The following is a 23,837-nucleotide window of genomic DNA, read 5'->3' as shown; positions in this document are numbered from 1 at the left end:
CTCCAGAGCCCTGAGCTTGGCTGCACTAAAACCCCGGTTCCACCAAAATCTGAAATAAATTGGGCTAACACCTCCCTCCATCCCTTTCCCACCTCCTCCAGGACCTCCTGCACGCTCAGCTTTGTTTCCTGTTGGATTTCCTGGCTTTTCCTGGGCTGGGCTCCCACCGGGAGCAGCTGGATGGGCACAGAGTCTCTGCCTGAGGAGTGATGGGAGGAGAAAGCAACTGGGACCAGTTTAGAGCCCACCCAGACTTCTGGGCCTCCCAGACCCTGCACTGGAGGTTGAACTCTTCCCAAGCTCTTGCCCATCCACACTTGGGGGAGCGTTTTTGGGAAGCTGGGGCTGCCCCTGGATCCCTGGCAGTGCCCGGGGCCAGGCTGAACACTGAGGTTTGGAGCAGCCTGGGACAGTGGGAGGTGTCCCTGCCATGGCACTGGGTGAGTTCTAAAGTCCTTCCAACCCAAGCCATGCTGGAATTGTGTGATCTTTGTGACAAGTGCCACCCTGGGGTGTCCCAGAGCTCCTCAGGGATGGTTTTCCACCTGGCAATCCCAGCCTTTGCTGGGCCACAGCCAAGGGAACAAATCTGGCTCCCCTTTGTGCTAGGCTGGGCCATTATAGCCGTGAGCTCTGCTGGTTTTTGGGCACATCCAGCCCCGTGGGGAGGTTGTTATTCCAGCCACGCTGAGCTGAGGAGGCTCCAAGGGAACCACAGGGACCTCCTGGTGCCTGGGCAGGGCAGAGCCAGGAGCACAAAGCACCACGCTTCTCACACTTCATTGGGAAGCTTTATAAATTAATTGGAGTACAAAGTCAGGTCTAATTGCTGTTTGTATTGATTGAACTGCTCCAAGTCTTAATTTTGGTTATAAAACTTCCTTTAAAACAGAGCCATTTATAATTAAGACAGGATCCGTAATTAATGGAGTTTTATACTCATAAACCTGCCTCTCTCATCAGTCTAAATTAAACTCCACATGAAAGTTGGAGCAAATTAAATACAGTAGATGCCAAAACTACTTTCTCTGAACTCTGCTATTGTTATTAGTGTCAAAACAGAAGAGATGTGAAGGTGTAGAAAAGTGTTGGAAATCCATGTTTGGAGAGGAGACAGCAAGGAAGGACACCATGGTCTGTGCCCACCCTGTGCAGGGTGAGCACAGGGACATCCCCATCACCCTCCACACATTCCAGCTGGAAAATCAGTATTTTCATATTAAAAAAAAAAAAAAAAAATTACATCTTGCCCTCCTTGCACCATTCTAACAAACAAACCTGCCTGGAAAAGTGTTTTGTTCCACCAGAGTCACACGAGGTCACCACACCCAAGGAGGGGTTGGCAGGGGTTCCCTTCACATGCTTTAAAACACGTTATTTAAAACAAAGGTTAATTAAAATAAGGGTTAATTGAAACAAGGGTGAGGATGGGCCTGGCCATGGCTCCAAGTCCCCATTAATGAAACTCCCCAGCTCTGGTAATGGTGGTTGACCAAATGACTCTTCCCAGCCTGATCCACTGGAAATCTTTACAGCCATCAACCACAATATTTACACAGCCCAGACAATTCTGAGCTCGTGGCAAGAAAATAAATCATCGTGGACATATGTACAGAGCTCAAAGTTCCCCAGTAAATCTGTTTGCCATGTTTGTCTCATCTATATCTAGGTAATTAGTAATTCCCTGCTTTAAATGCTCCCATTTAATTGGGATTGCTGTTTTTAGTGGAATATTATTTCCTCTTCCCTAAAGGGCCATTACTATTTTTGTACCATGGTTTTTTTTTTTCTGGCTGCCACATTCTGCTCTCCCCACTCAAATTAAAAAAGTCACTGCAACCCTCACCAAGTATTTATGGCTCGAAGATTCCTACACACATCCCTGAGCTGCCATCCCGAAAGCTCCTCTCAGCTGTCCAGAGTTAGCCAGGGCTATCCCACGGAACTCCAGCCCCCAGCTGGAGCCCGGGCTCCTCAGAGCTGCTGGGAAAAGCTGCTCAGCACTGCTTGTCCCCAGTGTCATCCTTTGGGATCCCCTGGGCAGCAGCAATCAGGGGTTAAGTGCTGGGAAGGATGGAAGTCTGACAAGAAATTTTCACAGATATGTGCTTGGCAGAAAGCTCTCTGAATGTAGAACCTGAGAATGAACGGAGATGGAAGCAAGTTTTGATATAGAAGAAAAGAATTGCTGAGCCAGTCTCACTGGAGAATTAAGAAGGCAAAGGGTATGTTAGTTGGAAAGAGGTTTTATGCCTAGATGAAAGGATAAATCCACCTCAAACAGAAGGTGTTTTTACCAAGAAAAAAGATTCCACAGGCAAACAAGGCTGTTGTTGTTGCAAGTAGAAAAATGTTTTTCAGGTTTTCAAAAAGGTTTTCACAATTTTCCACTGCAAGAAAACTGAAAAACAACTTCTAGCTTGAACTGAAATGTACTTTTAGTGATTGCACAATAATAACATGAATATGGTGATGACAGTAGTTATTATAGGCTACAGGTAGAAGCAAAGGCATAGATATATTAAGATGCTCAGCAAATAAAATTATATAATGCATTGTGACCAACATTAAAGGGTCTTCAGGTTTGTCTGCAGCTGGAGCTGACAGCTGTAGGTGCAGGCTGTGTCCCACACGACCCTGGCCTGCTGTGACATCTTGGAGACAATAAACTGCAATTCTGAAGAGCCACCTGGAGTCCCACAGCTCTGTCTCAGGCTCTTATATAAAGTTAGGGAAGTCTCAATGAGCACTCTGGGTGAGGAACTCGAGCCAGTGCCACAACAAGGTTTGTCCCCTCCCTGGGGACAGGATTATCCCAGCTGCTCCAGAGCTGATGGAGGGGGAGGAGGTGCCTCCCTGAAAGGGTGAGAGGGAAATGCCCAAGCAGCACCAAACCCCTTTGTTTGATCTGTTTTGGAGAAAACCTGTCGGAATCTATGTTATTTAAATGATCCCGAGATTGTAAAACTCTCTGTCTTTCTGCCCCGCTGCCAAAGAAGAAGTCATAACTCGTCTGTTCTGGTTTCCAGGCTGTTTATTCTGTTTATCTCTAACATGTTCTGCTGCCCTGCCCAGCTCTGTCCTGCAGGGCAGCGTGTGGGGCTCTGCCCTCAGTGGGATGTGACAAACATTCAATACCAGAAACTCCCTGGGCTGGATTTACAAGAACGTGCCAATATCTGTCACCTACGTTGGACAGTGTGTCCCCAGCCTGAACCAACAGAAAAATGCCAACACCACAGTGAAACATGGAGGGCATGAAGAAGGAGAAAAAGGACAGGGCACACCCAATTTCCTCCATCTTGTCCCCTTTGAACCCCTAATCTAGAATCCTAAAATTTTACTTTTGCACCCGTGCCACACTTAATTGTTACTGATATCAAACACTCAGAGTTTGTAATTCATGCTGTAAGACTGAAAACTCTTTTCCATGGACAGAGATCACAGACAGTGTCTCTGGGGGCTCTGTCCAGGGGGTTCCTGACCCCTGCCAGGGTCCCAGACCCGCCAGAGGGATGCCCTGGGCTCCCACACCAGCCCAGATGGGTTCGTGGCCCTCCTGCCTCCGAGCCTCCCTTTTCAGCCCATTCTCTTAATTTGTGCTGCTTTCATCCCATCAAAGCTTCAGAGGCCTCAGGAGCAGGAGCTGGGAGGGGTAAGGGAATGCAGAGAGTTGATTGTTAATGAAGTACATCAATTACCATACTGGTAATTACCCAAAGGACTGAGGTTCAAAAGAGCCTGTCTCTGTTCTAGCACTGATTCCCAGCCCAAACACCCAGCCCAGCCCGGGGCCAGCCCCCTCTCCCAGCCCAGCTGTGGTGCATGACCAACTGGGATGGCACCATGCCTGTGCCACCAGGAGCTGAGACCTGCTCAGCCAGAAGAGGAAGGATGGCAGAATGAGCTGTGCTCATGAGCAGCTGCATCCCAGAAAGCCCCAGGATGGGATGTGACATCCAATCTTCCAGCACTCAGGAACTGAAACTCAGGAGGGTGAAACTTTCTCTAGGAGCTGGTCCCTAAAAGGTTTCTATGAGAATGAGAAATAGACTCGGAGGACATCACCAGTTGTCTGATTCCTTCAGTGACAGCCCATGGATGGGAATTTTCCTGCCTCCATCACTGTGATCAGGATTTCACATTTGTGACATTCTGCACTGTTGTGGTGTGTTTGCTTTGAATCCATGTTTGCCCCCTGTTCTCCTGCCTAATCCCCTCCCTCTCCCAGTTGCCAGTTTTCCCAAGCCCTTCCCTAACCTCCTCCCTTCCAAGCTGTCAATCCTCCCTATCCCTGCCCCTTTCTCCAGAGAGTTCTGTGTCTGTCTTTTTGCCCTCAACACCCTATGTGCCGTGTTTGGTTTCAAACATTGCTGGGATGGACAAACAGTTGCTTTCATCAGGAGAGCTTTTATCTGCCAGGCATCACACCGTGATTCCAGCCCCAATTTGTGGGTGAGAAGGTGAAATAATCACCCTAAATACCTGAAAGCAGCAGCTTCAGCTCTGTGTTACTGCAGACAGACCTCAGCAGAGACATCCCCAGAGCACAAGGAGTCAGCTCTTCCCCACAGCAAACCCCACACCGAGGCACACGAGGTGTCCTGCAGGCTTGGGTGGCACCAGGTGACACTCAGGTGCCACCCAGCCAAGAGCCCTGGCCTGCTGCTCTCGTACAGGGGAAACAAACTGAACCCTTCAATCATTTAAAAACTCTTCTCCAAACCCCCAAGAGCTGCTGAGCAGCAGCTCCTGAAGTGCGAGCTGCTGTCTGACCCCATCTACTTCTGCCAGGCCTGGGGGGACACCTCAGCCTTACTCTTGCTGATGGGAGCTGCAGAAATCAAAGCACATCTCCTTAGCCAAGGAGGAAAAAAAGCAGATTGGAAATCCAGACCCAGTGCAGGACAGCAGGGAACCTGAGGAGCGGCCAGACTCCCCCTCCAGAGCCCTGGATTTTACCAGACTCTTGATTTGCTTTGCTGCCATTTCCTCAGCTCATACATTCCAGCCCCTTCTTGTGAAAAATGAGAGCCAGACAAAAGGGAGGACGGGGAATCCAGCAAAGGAAGGTTGTGGAGAAAGGAGCTGGAATGAACCCTGAAGAAGCCATCAGCTCCCTCAGAAGGGGTGGGAAGGGTCCCTCCTGCACCCCAGCCACACAAAGGCAGGGTGTTTCCACTGCTGGGCTGCAATGGCCATTCCTGGGCTTGGCCAGACCCGGGCTGGGCTCCTGGGAGCTCCTCAGGGAGCACTGAAAGCACCTGGGTGTGGGAATCCAGAGCTTCCCTCTGGCTGCCCTGGGACCCTGGCAGGGGTCAGGAACCCCCTGGACAGAGCCCCCAGAGACACTGGCTGTGATCTCTGTCCATGGAAAAGAGTTTTCAATCTTACAGCATGAATTACCAGCTCTGAGTGTTTGGTATAAGGAATAATTAAGCGTGGCACGGGTGCAAAAGTAAAATTTTAGGATTCTAGAATAGGGGTTCAAAAGGGGACAAGATGAAGGAAATTGGGTGTGCCTTGTCCTTTTCCTCCTTCTCCATGCCCTCCATGTTTCACTGTGCTGTTGGCATTTTTCTGTTGGTTCAGGCTGGGGACACACTGTCCAACGTAGGTGACAGATATTGGCACGTTATTGTAAATGCAGCCCAGGGAGTTTCTGGTATTGAATGTTTGTAACATCCCACTGAGGGCAGAGCCCCACACGCTGCCCTGCAGGACAGAGCTGGGCAGGGCAGCAGAACATGTTAGAGATAAACAGAATAAACAACCTGGAAACCAGCACAGACCAATTATGGCTTCTTCTTTGGCAGCGGGGCTGACAGACAGAGACTTTCTACAATCTCAGAATCATCAATACCTCAGATTCCGACACTTGGGCAGGAGCCTGAGGGCACAGGGGTGCCTGGGGTGTGACCCCACTGCTGGAGCTCCTCTGCCAGGATGGGAGGGATCCCTGCTCATCCCTGGCCCTGCTCCTGTGCCTTGGCTTGGCTGGAAAAGAACCATCCCGAGTCCATGCGTGTCCTGCAGAGCTTCCCCCAAAGCAGCCCCGGCCCCTCCAGACACCTCATCAGCTCCCAGCCCTGCTTGGATTTGCTCTTTCTGTGGAAGCTGGGACCTGGCCAGCCAAAATCTGCACGTTTGCCACACCTCCAGGGCACAACAGAGTGAAAAAACTCAGGCTCAAAATGAAACACTCTGTTTTGGAACAGAATAAGGATTCTTTTTTTTCTTTCATAGCTTCCGATTCATGGCAGAAAAATGCAAAAATTCAAATGTGCTGATTTGGCTCAGATTAAAAAAAAAAAAAAAAAAAGTAGGGGCATCTATTTATTTTTAAACTCCAGTAAACTGCAGAATCCCCTATTTGCAGAGCTGCACTGGGAGGCAGTGCCTGTCCTGGGGCTGTTAACTCTCCCTGCAGTCTCTGAGAAGCAGATTTGTACAATCAAATGTTGTTTACCCTGTGCTTCAGAGAGGGAACCTCAGCCTGTCCCACTTCCCCCAGGAGCAAAGCAGGACAGAACATCCAACTCTCTGTATTTTCTCATTTTCCCTCCTGCAAAAATCAAATGCACAAAGCAGTGACAAGCTCCACTGAGTGCTGCTGCTGGACATGGCATCCCCCAGACACGTTTCCAAGGCAGAAATTGCTGGGTCCCCACACAGCACCATCCCCTCCTCGTGTGCAAACGTGAGGAATTGCTGAGCACAAAACTGCCCCACGCCTTTTGTACCTCTGGGAAGTGGCAGCAATTCCCATCAGTCCCAGAGCCCGTCCCTGCTCCTCCCTGCCCAGAGCTGCTCACACAATCTCACACCCCGGCTTACATTTTGTTGAAAGGAAAATAATGAGATTTGTGTTTCCTCACAAATTAAAAAGAAATTGCCCAAAAGAATGATCCTACAATACAAAATACTGCCTCATCCCAGATATTTCTAATAGACTTGTGTTCTAATGGCTTATTTAGAGAGACTTTTCCTAAATGACATCTTAATGATGTGCATTCAGGACCATGAGACACAAATATAATCCACTACCAAAGCTTGGGGGTTTTCTTTCTTTTGGTTTTTTGTTTTGTTTTTTTTTTCCCTGATTTGTTATCAAAATAAAGGAGACATTTTCAGAAAGCCTTTGTGCTTTTCTGCACTACAAAAGAGTGAAAATTCCAAATGTCAACATTTCTGGGAGTTCTTTTTCTTGCTCTTACTTGGCTCTTGCTGTCTGTGACCCTTGAGCAGCTCCCTGCTTGTCCAGCCCATCCCAATTCCAGCCAGATTTGGATCCCACCTGCTTTTCCCACTGGTGGATGTGCCACGACTGCAGAGCTGTGCACTGAGCTCCAGGATCTCCTGTCCTGTCATTCTGAGTGTTGCTTCATGTGATGCTCATGTGGGTCCTGCTGCTGCCCCAGCACTGCCACTGTGCCTCCCTTTTGTCCCTCTCAGCTGGGTCCAGGCCCCAGGAGCCTTTCAGAGAGGGGTGAGCAGGAGGGCAAGGCACACAGAGAGGTCCTGGCTCGGCTCATGCCCCAAACCCCACCTGGAGCAATGCCCAGGGTGCCCCAGAGAGGCTCTGGCTGAGCCCTCCCTGCCCAGCATCACCCAGCCAGGACCTTGGGCTGAGCTCAGCCTGCCAAAACCACAGCTCAGCTTTAACTCAATTCCATTTGGAGAGTGAACAACCTGAGCCATGCTGGCACCAGCCCTAGGAGCTGCAGTGCTCTCACCCTGCAGTGGCTGTGCTGCCACTGAGGGCTCCCAGAGCATTCCAAAAGTGCAGCTCCTGCCTGGCCCCAGGAGCTCTGCTGCTCTCCCTGCGCTCCCAGATATTCCCTGTGCCCTGGACATTCCCTGTGCCCCCAGGAACTCCCTGTGCCCCTGGACATTCCCTGTGCTCCCAGATATTCCCTGTGCCCCTGGACATTCCCTGTGCCCCCAGGCACTCCCTGTGCCCCCAGGCACTCCCTGTGCTCCCAGATATTCCCTGTGCTCCTGGGCACTCCCTGTGCCCCTGGGCATTCCCTGTGCTCCTGGACACTCCCTGTGCCCTTGGGCATTCCCTGTGCCCCTGGACTGGATCAGGAAGCAAAGGGGGCTGAGCTCTCCTGTTCATCCCCGCTGTTCCCAGAGCATCCTTGTCCCTCCCAGCCCTGGCTGAGGGTCCCTGCAGCCCTGCACAGCCCTGGCAGCCCCACAGTCCCTGGCACAGGGGCACCCCAGGGATGGGTGTCCAAGGCTGGACTTCCAAGGGCTCTTGCAGATCCACTTTGATGTCCCCAAAGGCACAGCTGGAACCTGCTGGGCTCCTGCCCCATCCCCTGGTGCCCTGGACCTGTGGGGTCCAGCAAATCCAAGGCTGGAGGCAGCTGCTCCTCTCAGCTCCTCCCCAGCTCCAAAGCCTCTGTCCTCTGCTCCCTCCCACTCCCCCTGCCCCATCCCAGTGGGGCACAGCCCCCCTGTTCCTCCCCTCCTCTCCTGCTTCCCCCAGCTCTGACCTTTTGGGAAGATGCAGTGCAGATCCTGGGGTGTTGGAATCTAGGCCTGGTTTAGGGGTTCTGTCTGGTGGTAAAGTCTTTTTTCTAAATTGTGCTTTTAAAGAAACTTAGCAGTTTCTTGTTGTTTGGTTTTAAGGCAGTTTATTGTAAGCTATTTAAAAGATTGTCTTTTTTGGCTATTGTGGTTTGGTTAGTAGCTGAGGCAGAGGCACACACACCCTTAACACCCTTTTTGGCTGCTGCCTTTTTTTCCTCTCCCTCAACCCTTGGGCTGCTGTTACTTTTTATGTGGTATATTACGTGATAAATGTTTACAGTTTTTTTCTAATACTTATTACTTATATTAAATGGTGCTCTTCTATTTTAAACTAATCTATGAGTGCTAATATTATTAAGAACATGGAGGTAAGGAAGAAGAAAGAGGAGGAACAGGACTGGCTGACATTCTTTTATTTTAAAACTTCTGACCCTTATGTATAAAGTAAAACCCCCCCTGTACAGGTGTTAAAACCCCCCTGTACAGCACTAAAAAATTATTTCCTTTACTTTGTGACTACTTCTACTATAATATCTAAACTTTTGTGGCTTCTTGTTCTTCCTGCAAGGTTGGTAACTCATTCCATGGCTCAAACCCAAAATCACAGCTGTTTCCAGCTGCCTGCCAGGGTCTCAAATGCTTCTGACCTGCACCCGGAACATCCAAAAATGTCTGAGGGGCATTTTGAGTTCCAGCACTGGGGGAGCATCCTTGCACATTCCAGTTAATGAACCCAGCCTTGGCACCTCTCCTCCTCTGAGCTGAGGCTGTGACATCTCAGGAGCCACGTCTGGGCAAGGGGAAGTGGCAAAGCCAGAATTCCAGCCAGAGGGAGAGGACAGCCAGGTTTCATTCCCGGTACTGCTGACATCCCTCTGCTGGCTGCACACCCTGGCCTCAGCACAGGAAAGGCACTTTGTGGCCCACAAGGACATGGGGACAGTGTCCCCCAGCAGAGCCCTGGGGGTGATGGATGTTCCCTGGAGCAGCAGGGCTGGGATCCTGGCAGTGCCACGGGCTGTGTCCCCACCCCAAAGCAGGAGCACTGAGCAGGACAGCTGGTGAGGATTCCAAAGGCTCGGCTGGATGGCATCTGGAAAAAGCCCTGGAAAGGCAGCAGGTGAGACCCTCTCAGCCACTGCCAGGACCTTGTGCCACCCCCCGTGTCACCAGCAGGGACCACAGGGACACGGGCCCCGGGGAGTCCAGGCAAAGCCACTGCTCGTGGGGAGCAGGAGCCACAGGGGAGGCTCTGGCAGCTCCCGAGGCTGTGGCACCTTCTCCCCCTTCCCAAATCCCGGTAAACTGAGGCACAGACCTCAGCGACAGCCAAAACATCCCAGGGAAGGACTGTGAAAGAGATCTGTCCTTCTGCTTCTCCATTGTACACCTAACCCCTAAAACCCCCTTATTTAGGGGGAAATCCTATTTCTGAACGCTCCCCTGTGCAGACTCGGTGGGGTTTTGCAGGGCTCTGTGCCTTGGAGAGGAGACATCGATTCTGCTGGGCTGGGCTTGGTTACAGCTGCTGTGCTGAAGGGAATGTCACCTCCTGCCTGAAACCCCTGTCCCCACAGCCCCGGGGACACCTGGCACTGCACTGCCCAGCAAGCAGAGCCCCAGGACCATCTCCAGAGCCTGCAGGATTCTGAATTCAGGCTAATTGAAAGGTGGCTCTCAAAGGCCAGCTCCAGCACCCTGTGTGAGTGGGCAGAGCCGTGGCAGCCCCACGGGCTCCTCGTGTCCATCCTCTGCACCCAGGGCTGCCCTGCTGGGATCCACCAGAGCCGCCCCCGTGCCAGCTCCTCCACTGGCAGCGTGGCCAGCCCTTGTCCCAGCCACCCTGAGCTCCTGAGCCCAGCACTGAGAGGCCCCAGGAACTGCAACAAAGAGTGAACCTTCAGCTCAGCACTCAGTGCCACCAAGGGTTGCCGAAGGCAGCTGAAATCCAGGGAAAAGGCCAGGTTTGTGCCTCTGCCTGTGCACTTAAATGGGAAGAAATGGCTTTTCAGAGGGATTTTCAGCTGGGGAACCAACTGCTTAAGTCCCCAGAGCTGCTGTGGCTTCTGCAGCACTGAGGTGTCTCCAGGGCCTCACTCCTGTGGCTGGGGAAGGAGCTGGATGGTTGGGACAATTCCCACCTGATCCCAAGGAGAGGCCCTTTATGGGGTGGGAGGGATGGCCAAAGTCTGTTCCTGTGGCACTGCCAGCCCAAAAAGCCTCAGGCAGGACCTGATTCCTCCCTTTGCCAGGGAAAGATGCTCTGGAGAGACTGACCTCATCCCAAAGGATGCCTGGGAGCTGGGCCAGCAGGGAATGATGTGCTTGGGACCTGGCTGGGTGTGCACAGCACAGCAACACCTCCCTGAATCCACAGCTCTTCCCCTCCTGGAAAATGGGGGACACAGAGGCATTCAGCCTCCAGGGAATGGCCAGACAATCTCCAGGGAATGGCCAGGCAATCTCCAGGGAATCTCAGAGCTCTGGGCTGCAGGAACCCTGTCCCACGCAGTGCTCAGCAGAGCAGTAAGGCAGCAGGTGAGGATGAGACCCCTCACTTCATCCTCATCACCCAGTGCATCCAGGAACACTTCCTGGAATAGCAGGGACTTGCTAAACCCAGGTTTAACACCAGGGATCGAAGGACTTGTAAAATTAATGATCCAGCCTAGGAGTTTGCATCAAAAATTAAAAAGCCCTATTAAAAATCGGATAAACGTGTCACAGCCAGATTGGAATGCATTTTATGGCAAGTTTAGCTCCTGGTATGGATTTGCTGCATTCCTGTGGCCGGAGGGGACACAGGCAGCAAATTCCCAGCCACAGGAGCATCAGCCTGGCAGGATCCATGGAATGCCAGGGAGCACCAAAGCCTCAGCAGCACCTCTGGTGAAAGATCCAAAAGGAGCTGCACCCAGGCACGGTTTGGATACCTCTCCCCAAATCCATCTTTTTCCAGTTCAAACTGGCTCCATCTCCACTACAAGAGTCCAGAAGTCCTCCAGCCCTGCCCAAGGAGATCTGAATATCCCCCCCAGTAACTCCCTGTCTCACCAGCCTGTTCCCAAACTGTGTCAGCATAGCTGGAGCTCAAACCATCCCTTTAATTGTTGTCCAGATGGTGTCCCTGTCATTTTAATTTGTTGGCAGCCAGTCCCATTTTATTTGTGCTCTCTTGCTGCAAGGACTTTTTCCTTGGAGATGCTGCTGGTGCCTGTTCCTGCATTTTGGGGGGCAGGGAGTCCAGGAGACACCTTCCCCCTTGGCAGGGGGTGTGGGACAGGCTGGGTTTGTCCTCCTGGAAAATCAACCTGCCAAAGTCCAGGCTCCTTGTGCAGGGCTTGGGATGTAAAACAGAATGGAAATACTTCTTTTTTCTGGAGCTTCCCCCCATCCAAAGCTTTCTGCCACCCTCCTGCTGAGAAGCTCCAGTGCTGGAGGATCTCGGAGTTCATCCCCCAGCTCCCCTTGGCAAGGCAGCAGATCAGAACCTGGGATTCCTCTGCAGACCTCCCGTGCTCCCACCCTTTGGGGATGCTCACGCTGCCCTGCCTGTCTGGGGAGGGAAGTGAGGCCAATTCCAGGCAAAAGGAGCTTTCCTGGAGGCTGAAGGGTGTGTGGCACACGGGACCCTGCTGCCACAGGGAAGGACTCTCAAAGGGAGCTCAGCTGGGCAGGGCTCCCCTCAGCCAGTGCTCCCAGGAATTCTGGCACCACTCCTGGTGGGACAGAGCTCAGGGAATGACACAAACCTCTGCCTTGGGGGATCCCTGCAGCCTCCTCAGGGCTGAGCTGCCACAGCTCCAGGGACAGGGACACACCCCATCCCCATCCAAGAACTCTCTGGAGCAAATGGAAACCTGCAACCCAAGAATTCCTGCAGAATTCTCTGCGAGGGCACTGAGGCCCTGGCACAGGTGCCCAGAGCAGCTGTGGCTGCCCCTGTATCCCTGGCAGTGCCCAAGGCCAGGCTGGACAGGACTGGGAGCAGCCTGGGACAGTGGGAGGTGTCCCTGCCATGGCAGGGGTGGCACTGGAGGGGCTTTAAAATCCCTTCCACTCCTTTCCTTTTCCTCCAGACCTTTCTAGGATTCTGTGATCCTCAGAACATTAACACTGCATCAGATTTTTATCATTTCTTTAGGGAGGCTGCTCCATACCTGGAACTCCCAAGTCTCAAGGAAATCCACTCTGGAATTCCGAGCTGTAGCTGGAAAATTGGCAGAAGGAGCTCAGCAGAAAGGACAGACAGAGCTGCTCTTGTCCCCAGCAGCCTGGGCACGGTGCTGGCACAGTTTGATATTCGGGGACATGAAACCCCATCACAGCTCAACAGCAGACAGAAATAATTCCATTTCCAGCCATGGCCCTCACGGCAGCAACACTGAGGAGAGACATCCCTTGGAAGAGCTCTGGGAAACAGCAAATGAGCTTTACCCAGACCCAGGCACTGAATTAATGCTTGCAGGGCTTGCACTGAGCGTGGACTTGGGGAGCTGTGCAGGGATCCATGTCCAGAGCATCTCCTCTCCTCTCCTCTCCTCTCCTCTCCTCTCCTCTCCTCTCCTCTCCTCTCCTCTCCTCTCCTCTCCTCTCCTCTCCTCTCCTCTCCTCTCCTCTCCTCTCCTCTCCTCTCCTCTCCTCTCCTCTCCTCTCCTCTCCTCTCCTCTCCTCTCCTCTCCTCTCCTCCTCTCCTTCTCCTTTCCTCTTTTCCTTTTCTCCTTTTCCTTCTTTCCCAGGTGTTTTCCCTCTCCCTGGAGCCCAGCAGCCTCAGCCTGTTGCTGCTCCATGACTCAGCCCTGACTAATTCCTGTCTCCCCTGGGTCTCCCTCCTGCTCCTGCTCCCTGGATCCCACCTGGAACACCAAAGACAATCAGATAATCCCAGCTGGGGAGGCTGGAGGGACTGTCCCTGTCCCTGTCCCTGTCCCTGTCCCTCTGGACCAGCCCCAGGCTCCTGGTTCACAGGGTTTGTTAAATTACAGCCCCAAAAGAGCCTGGCTGGTGACAGGGTCCTGCAGGACACAGCCCCTCCTTGCCAGGCCTCTCAACACCCCAGGATTGTCACCAGACGTGTCACCAGAGCCTGACCTGGGCTGGCTTCCAGAGGCAGGGTTAGGATGGCAAGCTGTGTTTGTGATGTCGGGCCGTTTTATCTGGGCTGTGTGACCCCAGAGTGTCCCCAGAGTGTCCCAGAGTGTCCCCTGCTCCTGGGGCTGCAGCCCCACCAGCCCGTGAGCCCCTGGCCCTGCCTGCATTGCTGGCCAGCAGGAGACAGCTGCTCATCCCACTCTGTGTGGAGCAGCACTTAGCCAGGACCCTTAAATTCCCTTAAATTCCCTTAAATTCCCTCAGGGTTGTCTTCTCCACCCAGGAAAGAGAGACCAGCTGAGAGCTGCTGGCAGAGGGGAGGTGCTGGGAAGAAAAGCAGAACTCAGGCACCCGCTGTGGTTTGTAACCCACAAGGATGGGAAAGGCTCCTGGCGAGGGAAGTCCCCACGTCCCTGTCCTGTGTTCCCCTGCATCCCAGGCTCCTGCAGCCCCTTCTCCTTGTCCTGCTCTGCTCACACCTGCACTTCAGCCAGGCACAACCCTGCAGTGCCACCCTGGAGCTCGACCTTGGGGGCTGTACTGTGACCTCAGCACTCTCTACACTCCCTGAAAGGAGCCTGTGCTCAGTGGGGTTGGGCTCTTTCTCCAGGAACTGACAGAACTAGAGCACACAGTCTCAAGCTGCACCAAAGGAAACTCAGGTTGGATATTAGGAAGAAGTTTTTTACAGAAAGGTGATAAAGTTCTGGAATGGCTGCCCGGGGAGATGGTGGAGTCCCCATCCCTGGGTGTGTTTAACAAAGCCTGGATGTGGCACTGGGTGCCAGGGGTGAATTGAGGTGTCAGGGCTGGGTTGGACTCGATGATCTTGAAGGTCTCTTCCAACCCAGTGATTTCTGTATGAAACCCAAAAATCTCCCCCAGTCTAGAAAAAAACCCTACAGACACCCCAGCCCCACTCCTGGAGGCAGGAGTTCCATTCCACCAGATGCCAGCACTGCCCTGCAACATTTCCTCCTGCTGATTCCAAAGGCACCTGGCTCAGGTAAGGATTTATTGGGATGTCTGCCAGGACAAATGCCATGGTTCACATCTGGGTTTCTCTGCAAGGCCCTGCTTGCATCTCCCCCAAGCCTGCTTATCATGCATGTGCCTCCCTTCAGGTGAGATTTGTCACATTCCCACTCTGGAAATGTTTTTCCCTCCTGACAATACCCTTTAGATAGTGCCTGTGGAGGTGGATGACTCAAGCTTGACATGATTATTTCCATCCAGCATTTTTTATTAAAAATACTCCTGATGGTTCAGAACGTGAGGACAGGAGCTGCCTTGAAAGGGACGTGGAAAGCTCAGAGTCTGCACAAACTGTGCCATGATTTTATGTCAACCAACAAGAGCCAGAAAAATCCATGTAAAACAGCCCCTCCCAGCCTGCATTCATCATTTCATGCATAGAAACCTCCAAGCACGTGGCAGTAACATCCACCCCAGACCCCTCCATGCTCCCCAGTCCCTCAGAGCCCGATCATGGTGCCACTTCCAGACCTGGGCTGGCTTTCAGAGGCTGGAATGGCTGCTGGAGGGCAGGGATGGATGGGATATTGGGAATTAGGAATTGTTCCCTGGGAGGGTGGCACAGGTGCCCAGAGCAGCTGTGGCTGCCCCTGGATCCCTGGCAGTGCCCAAGGCCAGGCTGGACAGGGCTGGGAGCAGCCTGGGACAGTGGGAGGTGTTCCTGCCATGGCAGGGGTGGCACTGGGTGGGCTTTGAGGTCCATTCCAATCCAAACCATTCTGGGATTCTGGGATTCTGAATATTCATTTGGAAAATAACCTCTCAGAGAAGAAGCTGAGCAGTACTTTGGGTGTTCACCCCAAGCCCTGGGCTCTTCCCCCTTACAGGACTTGAAATCAGAGCTCTTTTCTATCTCCTGATCTCCCTATTCTCCTCCAGCCCCCACCTGCAGCTGCAACAGGGAGAACTCCTGGGAATTCCCTCAGGATGAGCTGGGAGGGGGTCAGGCTGCAGCACTGTCCCCCTGCAGCATCCCAGAAACCCTTCCCAAGTGAACAGTGCTGACATACACAGTGCCAGACACAGAAAAAAAAGAAATCTGCTGGAAAGAACCCAACAGATCAGGCACTTGTTGGAGCCTTGAGTGCAGAGGAACGTTACAGAAAATTCCCAGTGACTCCTCCAGCTCCAAACCTATCATAATTTCATCTGTGTGACTGGAATTTCTCAATAGGCTGGAACTCCCTCAGGACCAAAATCTCATTGAAAAAGAAACCAAGGAGAATTTTGGCATCTCTTCCCCAGCCTGGGAGATGAAATGCAAATCTGTTATTGGCATCGAGCTCTCACAGCTTGATCCATCCACAGAGCTCCAATAGCCTGACATTAACTTCTCAAGGAAGAACATTTTGTTACTCATCCTCAGACAGTTTATGCTTAAAGGCAGAAAGACTAATTCTGTTTGGGGTTTGGGCAGTGAACCTTCCCCAATTACCAGCAGAGTCAGGCACTGATCTGGTATTAGAGACAAAACACAAGGAGATGGAGACTGCTGACTTCATTTTAAATACAAATTCCAGAGGCTGAATATTGCTGGCACATGGAAAAGCATCTCCAGCTTCTTCTGCTGCCCTGGCTTTTCAGACACTCATCCCTTTGGTGCCACTGCTGTGTTTGCAGGTGGAAGAAGATGACCTGAGGTGCGCTGTCCCAGAGCTGGGGACATCCTCACGCCAAAGGCACAAAGAGGAGTGGAGAGCACGGGAAAAGCAGGGAATAAATGGATGCTGAGGTGAAGAGCTGTGCCCAGCCTCCCGGAGCAAGAGGAGAGAACGATCCTCAGTGGGATCCCACCTCAGTGGGACTGCAGCCAACAGCACTGGGCTGCTCCTTCTCCCGAGGCGGCTCCTCCACCCTCATTTCCCTCATTTCCCTTCATTAAGAGCAGCGATCCATGGTTCTGGATTCTTCCAGGGCTGGGCTCCAGCTCCTCCCGCAGCTCCCGCGGACAGAGCCGTGCCCGAGGCTCCTGGATCGGGATCGGGACAGCAGGGGAAGGGGGACTGGGGCTGGATTTGGTTCCCTGACCCAGCACAGCCCGGTTCTGTGACCCAGCCCAGCCCGGTTCTGTGACCCAGCCCAGCTCGGTTCCCTGACCCAGCACAGCCCGGTTCCGTGACACAGCCCAGCCCGGTTCCGTGACCCAGCCCAGCCCGGTTCCCTGACCCAGCCCAGCCCGGTTCTGTGACACAGCCCAGCCCGGTTCTGTGACACAGCCCAGCCCGGTTCCCTGACCCAGCCCAGCCCGGTTCCCTGACCCAGCCCAGCCCGGTTCTGTGACACAGCCCAGCCCGGTTCCCTGACCCAGGCCGGTTTCCATGCACACAGGGGATGCAGAGCAGGGATGAGCATCCCCCATGCCCTGCCTGGCCCTGCCGGGGCTTCCAGCCCCGTGGCCACTTGGAGCAGCTCCTGACACATCTCTGCAATCTCACAGGCAATTCCAGCAGCCTGGAATGGGAACAGGGCTAAGAGACAATCCTTGTTTGTGCTCAGAGTGAGTGCAGGACCTCCTCCCACCTCGTGTGAGCTCAGCAGCCCCAACAACCCACACAGGGACAGGGCAAAGCTGTGCCTTGGCCGTGCCATTGGCATCTTTGGGGTGAGGAGAACTTGGGCCAGCTCAGTTCAGCTGAACTCAAACCTTCAAGCCAAGCTCCAGGAGAAGAGCCCAGAATGTGACTTTGGCAGTGCTGGGGATTCTAGGTCTGAGCTGAGCTGCAGTGAAGTAGTTTCTCAGGTTGTCTCTCATCTAAGCTGTGTCCTCACACCCTCATTGGGAAGAGGAAAACACTGTTGGTACCTGAGCTAAATTCATGTCAAGCTCACAAACCCAAATCCAAAGGCTCTGAGTTGGAAAGGCTGGGAAATGAAGGTTTGATTTACCAAAGCACGAAAGAAAAGGGCCAGGGTAGTCAGAAATGTTGGCCTCCTGTTTCTCCAAAATGCCTCCAGGCTGTCCTAGAAGGACCAGTTCCACTTTACACCCTTCCCTTGATCCTTCCCTCAAAAAGTTCTCCATGGAGGCCCCTGATTCTGACCATGGCTTGTACCAAGTGTCCACTGGAGAGCAAACCAAGAGCTCCAATTCATTCCACAACACTCAACGACATTAACTCTAATTATTCACCTCAGAAATTCTCCTGGTGAACCACAAATCCTCTACAAAAGAGACCTTCTCCCCTGGACCCGATGGGGACCTGAACCTCTGCCTGGCCACACATCCAGGGCCAGGGCAGAGAGGATTAACAACAGCAGCTTCCAGGGGGAAAATGATGGGATCCTCCAGGCAGCCTTCCTGATGGCCTGTGCCAGACTAAGGCTGCTCTGTGCTCCCTACCACTGATCTGGAAAATGGAATTTTAAAGCTCTTTCCATCTTCTTAAGCCACAAGCCACCTCCATGCAACTTCTTACCCTGAGACGTGGAGAGGAGCCTCCCTTTGGGAAGGTTTCAAAGCAAATGAGACTTGGTGGGAAGAGCAGACTCAACTCTGCAGAGTCCCAGGGAAAGATAAAGATATCTTTGGGGCAGCATGACCCTAAATTTTCTCATTTTGCCCACAAAATGCAGGCTTAATATATCAAAAAGCTGCAGAGGGACAAAAAAGCTAAGACTAAAATCACTCCATAGCTCCCAACGCAATTTTGCTCAGGGGCGTTCTCTGTGAACCTGATCTGCTGAGCCACCCCACGTCCCACCTGCCCTTTTCCACCACGGAGAAGGTGCAGGGGAGCCTTGTCCCCCCCCAGAGCCCCATCCAGCTCTCCATCCAACTCACCATCCAGCTCCTCCACCGAGATGTTGGCCAGCTGCTCGCTGTCGCTGCCGGCCGAGAGCGAGCGGTTCAGGTAATTGCCCTTGTACAACAAGCCAGCTGTCACATGGTGGAATGGCATCTTCTCCCTGCCACCAAAACGGGGAAAAGAGAGGGTCATTGTTGTTATCTGCCTTTGTTTCGTGGCAATGCAGCAAAGCCTGGCCTGGAGGAGGGCTGGAGCAGCACCCCAGGCTGCAGGTGGGTGTGTGAGAGGTGGGCTGAGCTCGGAGCCGGGGTCTGAAGGAACAAACAGCAAAGCAGCTGCTGCCTCTGGGTGCTGGAGAGGAGTGAGGGGAGCCAGAGCAGTGGAGCCTTAGGGAAACAGGATTTCCAACACTCAGTCCTGCAAATTTCAGCCTTGGAAATAATTACAAAATCACAGAATCACAGAATAACGAGGTTGGGAGACCTCTAAAATCATCAAGTCTGACCTATGCCCTAACACCACAACTAGACCATAGCACCAAGTGCCAAGTCCAGTCTTTTTTTAAACACATCCAGAGATGGTGATTCCACCACCTCCCTAGGAAGACAATTACAGTATTTTATTATTCTTTCAGTGAAAATTTTTTTCCTAATATCCAACCTAAACCTTCCCTGACATAGCTTGAGAATGTGTCCTCTTGTTTTACAGAGAGCACAGGGCTCTGCACGGACCTGCAGGTAACAGGTCACAGCATCCTCGAGTGTTTGGGTTGGAGAGGACCTTAAAGCCCATCCTGAAGCACCCCTGCATGGGCAGGGACACTTTCCACAATCCCAGGCTGCTCCAAGCCCCATCCAGCCTGGCCTTGGGCACTGCCGGGGATCCAGGGGCAGCCCCAAGTGCTGCCCAGCAGCTTCCAAAGGCAGGGAAGGGTTTGGACAGCCCTGAGACCCCACCTGGATCATGCAGCCCCCTCAGAGGGTCCAGCCAACCACCCTGAGCAAGGTGTTTGTCACTCCAGGGCCCCAGCTCCACACCCCACTGAGAGCAGGACATCCACACTGGAGCAGGGCCCCACAAAGAACATTCCCATTTCCCAAATCTGACAGCTGAGGAGAAATCCCTCTCCATGGGAGGCTGGAGCAGTGTTTGCAAACCCCACAGGTCCCAGCCCCAGGGAAGGGTAGGAGTGAGAATTACTGTCAGCAGCACTCACTCTGTGATTTAGAAGTTTGCCAAAGTCAATTGAAATATTAAGAGGAAGATTTGTCATGCCCGGGGCTGCATTCAATCAGCACAAGCTCATCCCAGACCTATTGTGCTGCACATATCCAGCAGCAATAAATCAGCAGAGTCCCCAGAGCCACCCCGAGCTGGCCAGGGACTCCCTGGGGCTGGAGGTGGCCAGGACAGGCTGGGAGAGCCTCTGGAAGCCACCAGAGCCCCCAGTGCACGGGGCAGGGGCTGCTCAGAGCCCGCCCTGGGTGCTGGCACGTTCTGTGCCCCAGCAGGAGGTGCCACCTCTGGAATGCTGCTCCAGCCAGCAGCACCAGGGTGACCTGGCTGTGCCTCAGCCAGTGAGCCAATATACAGACAACACAGATGGATCCCATAGGAACCAAAGCCTTCCTGCTGCCTGGGCTAGGAACAGCTTTGACAAAACCCTCCAGTGGGGGAATCCAGGACATCCCTCTGGCGGGTCTGGGACCCTGGCAGGGGTCAGGAACCCCCTGGACAGAGCCCCCAGAGACACTGGCTGTGATCTCTGGCCATGCAAAAGAGTTTTCAATCTTACAGGATGAATTGCAAGCTCTGAGTGTTTGATATCAGTAATAATTAAGTGTGACACGGGTGCAAAAGTAAAGTTTTAGGGTTCTAGATTAGGGGTTCAAAGGGGACAAGCTGGAGGAAATTGGGTGTGCCTTGTCCTTTTCCTCCTTCTTCATGCCCTCCATGTCTCACTGTGGTGTTGGCATTTTTCTGTTGGTTCAGGCTGGGGACACACTGTCCAACGTAGGTGACAGATATTGGCACGTTCTTGTAAATCCAGCCCAGGGAGTTTCTGGTATTTAATGTTTGTCACATCCCACTGAGGGCAGAGCCCCACACGCTGCCCTGCAGGACAGAGCTGGGCAGGGCAGCAGAACATGTGAGAGATAAACAGAATAAACAACCTGGAAACCAGCACAGACCAGTTATGACTTCTGCTTTGGCAGCAGGGCTGACAGAGACTTTCTACAATCTTGGAATTATCAATACCACGGATTCCAGCACCCCAGGAGCAAACCAACCTGGAGACACGGGCAAGCACAGAGGGAGAGCCAGGAGGCTCCTCTTGCACTGCTCAGCACGCTCCAGGAATTTCTCTGGCAGCAATTATGTAAATAAATCCTAATCGTAATTTTAAGTATTTTTATTTGGGAGCCAGTTTGCTCCAGCAGCACATTAGAAACGTAAACAAGGGGTTCTGTTTCATTAAGCACATCTGTAATTTCCCAGCCCTTGCCAGTTTGTGGGTTTCACTCTGAGACGTTGCTCCCTCTGACACCTGCTCGGCACTAAAATGGGAATTTTACCTGGCCAAGAGACACTCAGAGGCAATTCCAGCTCTGCTATCACTGGACAGACACTTCCAGCCCTTTGCACCCCCTTCATTTGTTTCCAGGCCCACCACAAAGCGTTCAGGCAGCGACCAATTCCTGTTTTCTCTGGACAATCACCATCCCAGGGTAAGCACAGAGCTGGGAGGGATCCACAAGGGTCATCGAGTCCAACTCTTGGACAGCCCCAAGAATCACCAAAAGCAATTACAGTGAGTTTTCAAATCACCTGAGAGTTTAGGTCTGCCCCTGGGCTGGGCTTGCAGTGCAGGCTCAGTGTTTGGTGACCCCATGGGGCACCACAGCCCCTGGGCGAAGGAAACTCCAGCCCTGCACCCCCTGAGCTCAGCCACAGATGGAATAGCAGCAAACCATGGATTTAAAACATTCCTGAAAACACTTTCAAAGCTTTGGCTTCTACAACCATTAAAAAAAAAAATGACAATGCCTTTCCCCTGAGGGCTGAAGAGCTGAAAAGAGCTCCTACCTGGATCCTGTGGTGTGTTTTAGTGCTGGAGGAGAGCCATGATACCCTGGAGTGAGAAATCCTGGATTCAGTTCTGCTGCCCAGATATATGAGGCTTTTTAAAGCTGTAATATTCAGCAGAAACCCTGCAGAGCCTCTGGAACCCAGCACATCTCAGCTCTAACAAGGGATGCCCCAAAGGAGCCCAGCTCCCGTGCCAGAGTTCCCCACGGATGTGTAGCTGTGCCTCAGGAACCCTCAGCACCCTCAGACAGGAACTTAAAACTAAACCCAAGGCTCAAAGGGGGAGAAAACAGCAAAAAGGGGCCCAGGAGGGGCAGGGGGGAGAGCTCTGAAGCACTGGGATGGGAAAGCCCTTGAGGGTGGAATCCATAAAATCTTCATGGGAATGTGCAGGTGCCTGTCTGGGGTAAAAGGTCTGTCCTGGCACAGGCAGGCTGGTCCAGGCTGGAATTCCTATCCCTGGATGTGTTCAGGGCCAGGTTAGAGCAGCCTGGGACAGGGAGAGATGTCCCTGCCCATGGCAGGGGTGGCACTGGATGGGTCCTTCCCACCCAGGCCATTGTGGGACAGTATTGTAAATGCAGGCAAACCCTGGGAAGAAATTCTGATGTCTGACAAAATTCAGAAGGCTGAATTATTTCTTTATTATAACTATGCTAAAATACATCAATGTACTATATAAAAGGAGGATACTAAAACTACATACTACTTTCTCTGACTCTGTCTCTAACACAACTCTGAGAATCCAGCCCCAGGTGGGTTGGATTGGCCGCCAGGCTCAAACAATCCTCACCAGAATCCAACCAAGCCATCACCCCAGGTAAACAATTCTTCAAACACATTCCACATAGAAAAAACAAGGAGCAGAAATAGAAATTGTTTTCTCTTTCATTTCTCTCTGTGCACCTTTATGAAAAATCCTGAGAGGGAGAGAAATGTGCTTGCCACAGGACAGGCTCACTTTGAATGCAGCCGAAGTGTCCATGTCAGAAACACAAAAACCTCCTCCAGCTTCCCTGGGGCTGCTGATGGGTGTCCAGCAAGCCCCTGGGACACTCAGAGCATGAGTGGAGCGTGCTGCTGGCTCCATCCCCGTGCTGACCCCATCAGCAGCAGGGGCTGGCGCTGGGGCCAGGGCACTGACAGGGTTTTACCTCTCCAAATGTTCCATCTGAGCACTGTGCCCCCTCCTCGGGGTGCCACCGGGGCTCCTGCCCCTTCTGCAGAGCTGTCCACCAGCCCCTGAGCAGGGAGCTGGGCTGGGGCTTGGCTCTCCACCACACACACCGGGCAACTTGCAAACCAAACACAGTGGGGGGATTTGGGAGCAGTGGAATCCCCTTGAACAACATCATGAAAATACCATGAAAACATTGACATTAAACCACAAATCCCTCAAAGAAACCCTGACCAAGTGTGTGGAGATTTCCCCATGGTACCTCAATATGTGTTCTGTCACCATCTGTCAGAGCTGGGGCAGTTCTCTGCTGTCCATGGGCAGTTTTCTTTATCTCTCCCATAACCAATCCTCCCTCCAGGAGATCTCTGCTGTTCATGGCCACTGAGTGTCCCTGCATGGCTGAGAAAATTCCATCATCCATGGGGAGATGCTCCACCCAGGGGAGGAGCCAAGCATTCCTACCTGGATCCAATCTGACCTGGGCACAGCACAGCAGCCTTTGCCCCCTGCATTCCCAGAGGAGCAGCTTTCTTCCCCCTGCATTCCCAGAGGAGCAGCTTTCTTCCCCCTGCATTCCCAGAGGAGCAGCTTTCTCCCCACTGCATTCCCAGAGGAGCCCAGGCCCATCTCCCCCAGCCCTGGAGCTCCAGAGGAAAACTCCCCCCTTGTGCAGGATCCTGCTCCAGCAGAAGCACAGCTGGCACTGCAGGAGGGCTGAGCCACCCTGGGATGGGGCTGTGTCACCTCCCTGACACACAGGGGGTCAGGGCATGTTCTCACTCTGGCAGTGGTTTGGGTTTTTTTGTACTATTGCATTTGTATTTTCAATTTTCCTGGTAAATAACTGCTATTCCTATTCCCATATCTCTTCCTGAGAGCCCCTTAATTTCAGAATTGTAATAATTCAGAAGGAGGGGGTTTGCATTCTCCATTTCAAGGGAGGCTCCTGCCTTCCTCAGCACACACCTGTCTGTTCCAACTGAGGCACTCAAAGAGCCCCTCAGCAGCTCTGTGGACTGTCCCCAGGGTCCCCTGGCAGGTTCCAGTGCCTGTGCCAGGCTCCCAGCAGGTCCTGCCCCCATCATGCCCTGCCAGCTCTGCTCCTGCCTCTCAGCACAGCCACGTTTGTGGAATTTAGATTTTCATAAGCAATA

The 23,837-nt window shown here is 52.7% G+C and overlaps 1 protein-coding gene across 4 annotated transcripts in view; it reads right to left on the bottom strand.

Annotated features, from left to right (window-relative positions):
• The window catches only part of CALN1 (calneuron 1), a 150,776-nt gene that overhangs the window by 87,520 nt on the left and 39,419 nt on the right, over positions 1 to 23,837 (bottom strand). For 2 of the 4 annotated variants that reach the window (XM_077787472.1, XM_077787471.1), the window contains exon 3: positions 18,449 to 18,569. In XM_077787472.1, coding sequence (XP_077643598.1) covers positions 18,449 to 18,569 — 121 coding nt within the window. Of the gene's footprint in view, positions 1 to 18,448; positions 18,574 to 23,837 lie in introns of all 4 variants that reach the window. The other 2 variants (XM_021533213.3, XM_021533212.3) reach the window with 1 other exon arrangement.

The sequence above is a fragment of the Lonchura striata genome, chromosome 20 (genome assembly GCF_046129695.1).
Source record: "Lonchura striata isolate bLonStr1 chromosome 20, bLonStr1.mat, whole genome shotgun sequence".
Lineage (NCBI taxonomy): Eukaryota > Metazoa > Chordata > Aves > Passeriformes > Estrildidae > Lonchura > Lonchura striata.
The sequence above is the reverse complement of the archived record's forward strand: the minus strand, read 5'-3'. Positions and strand labels throughout refer to the sequence as shown.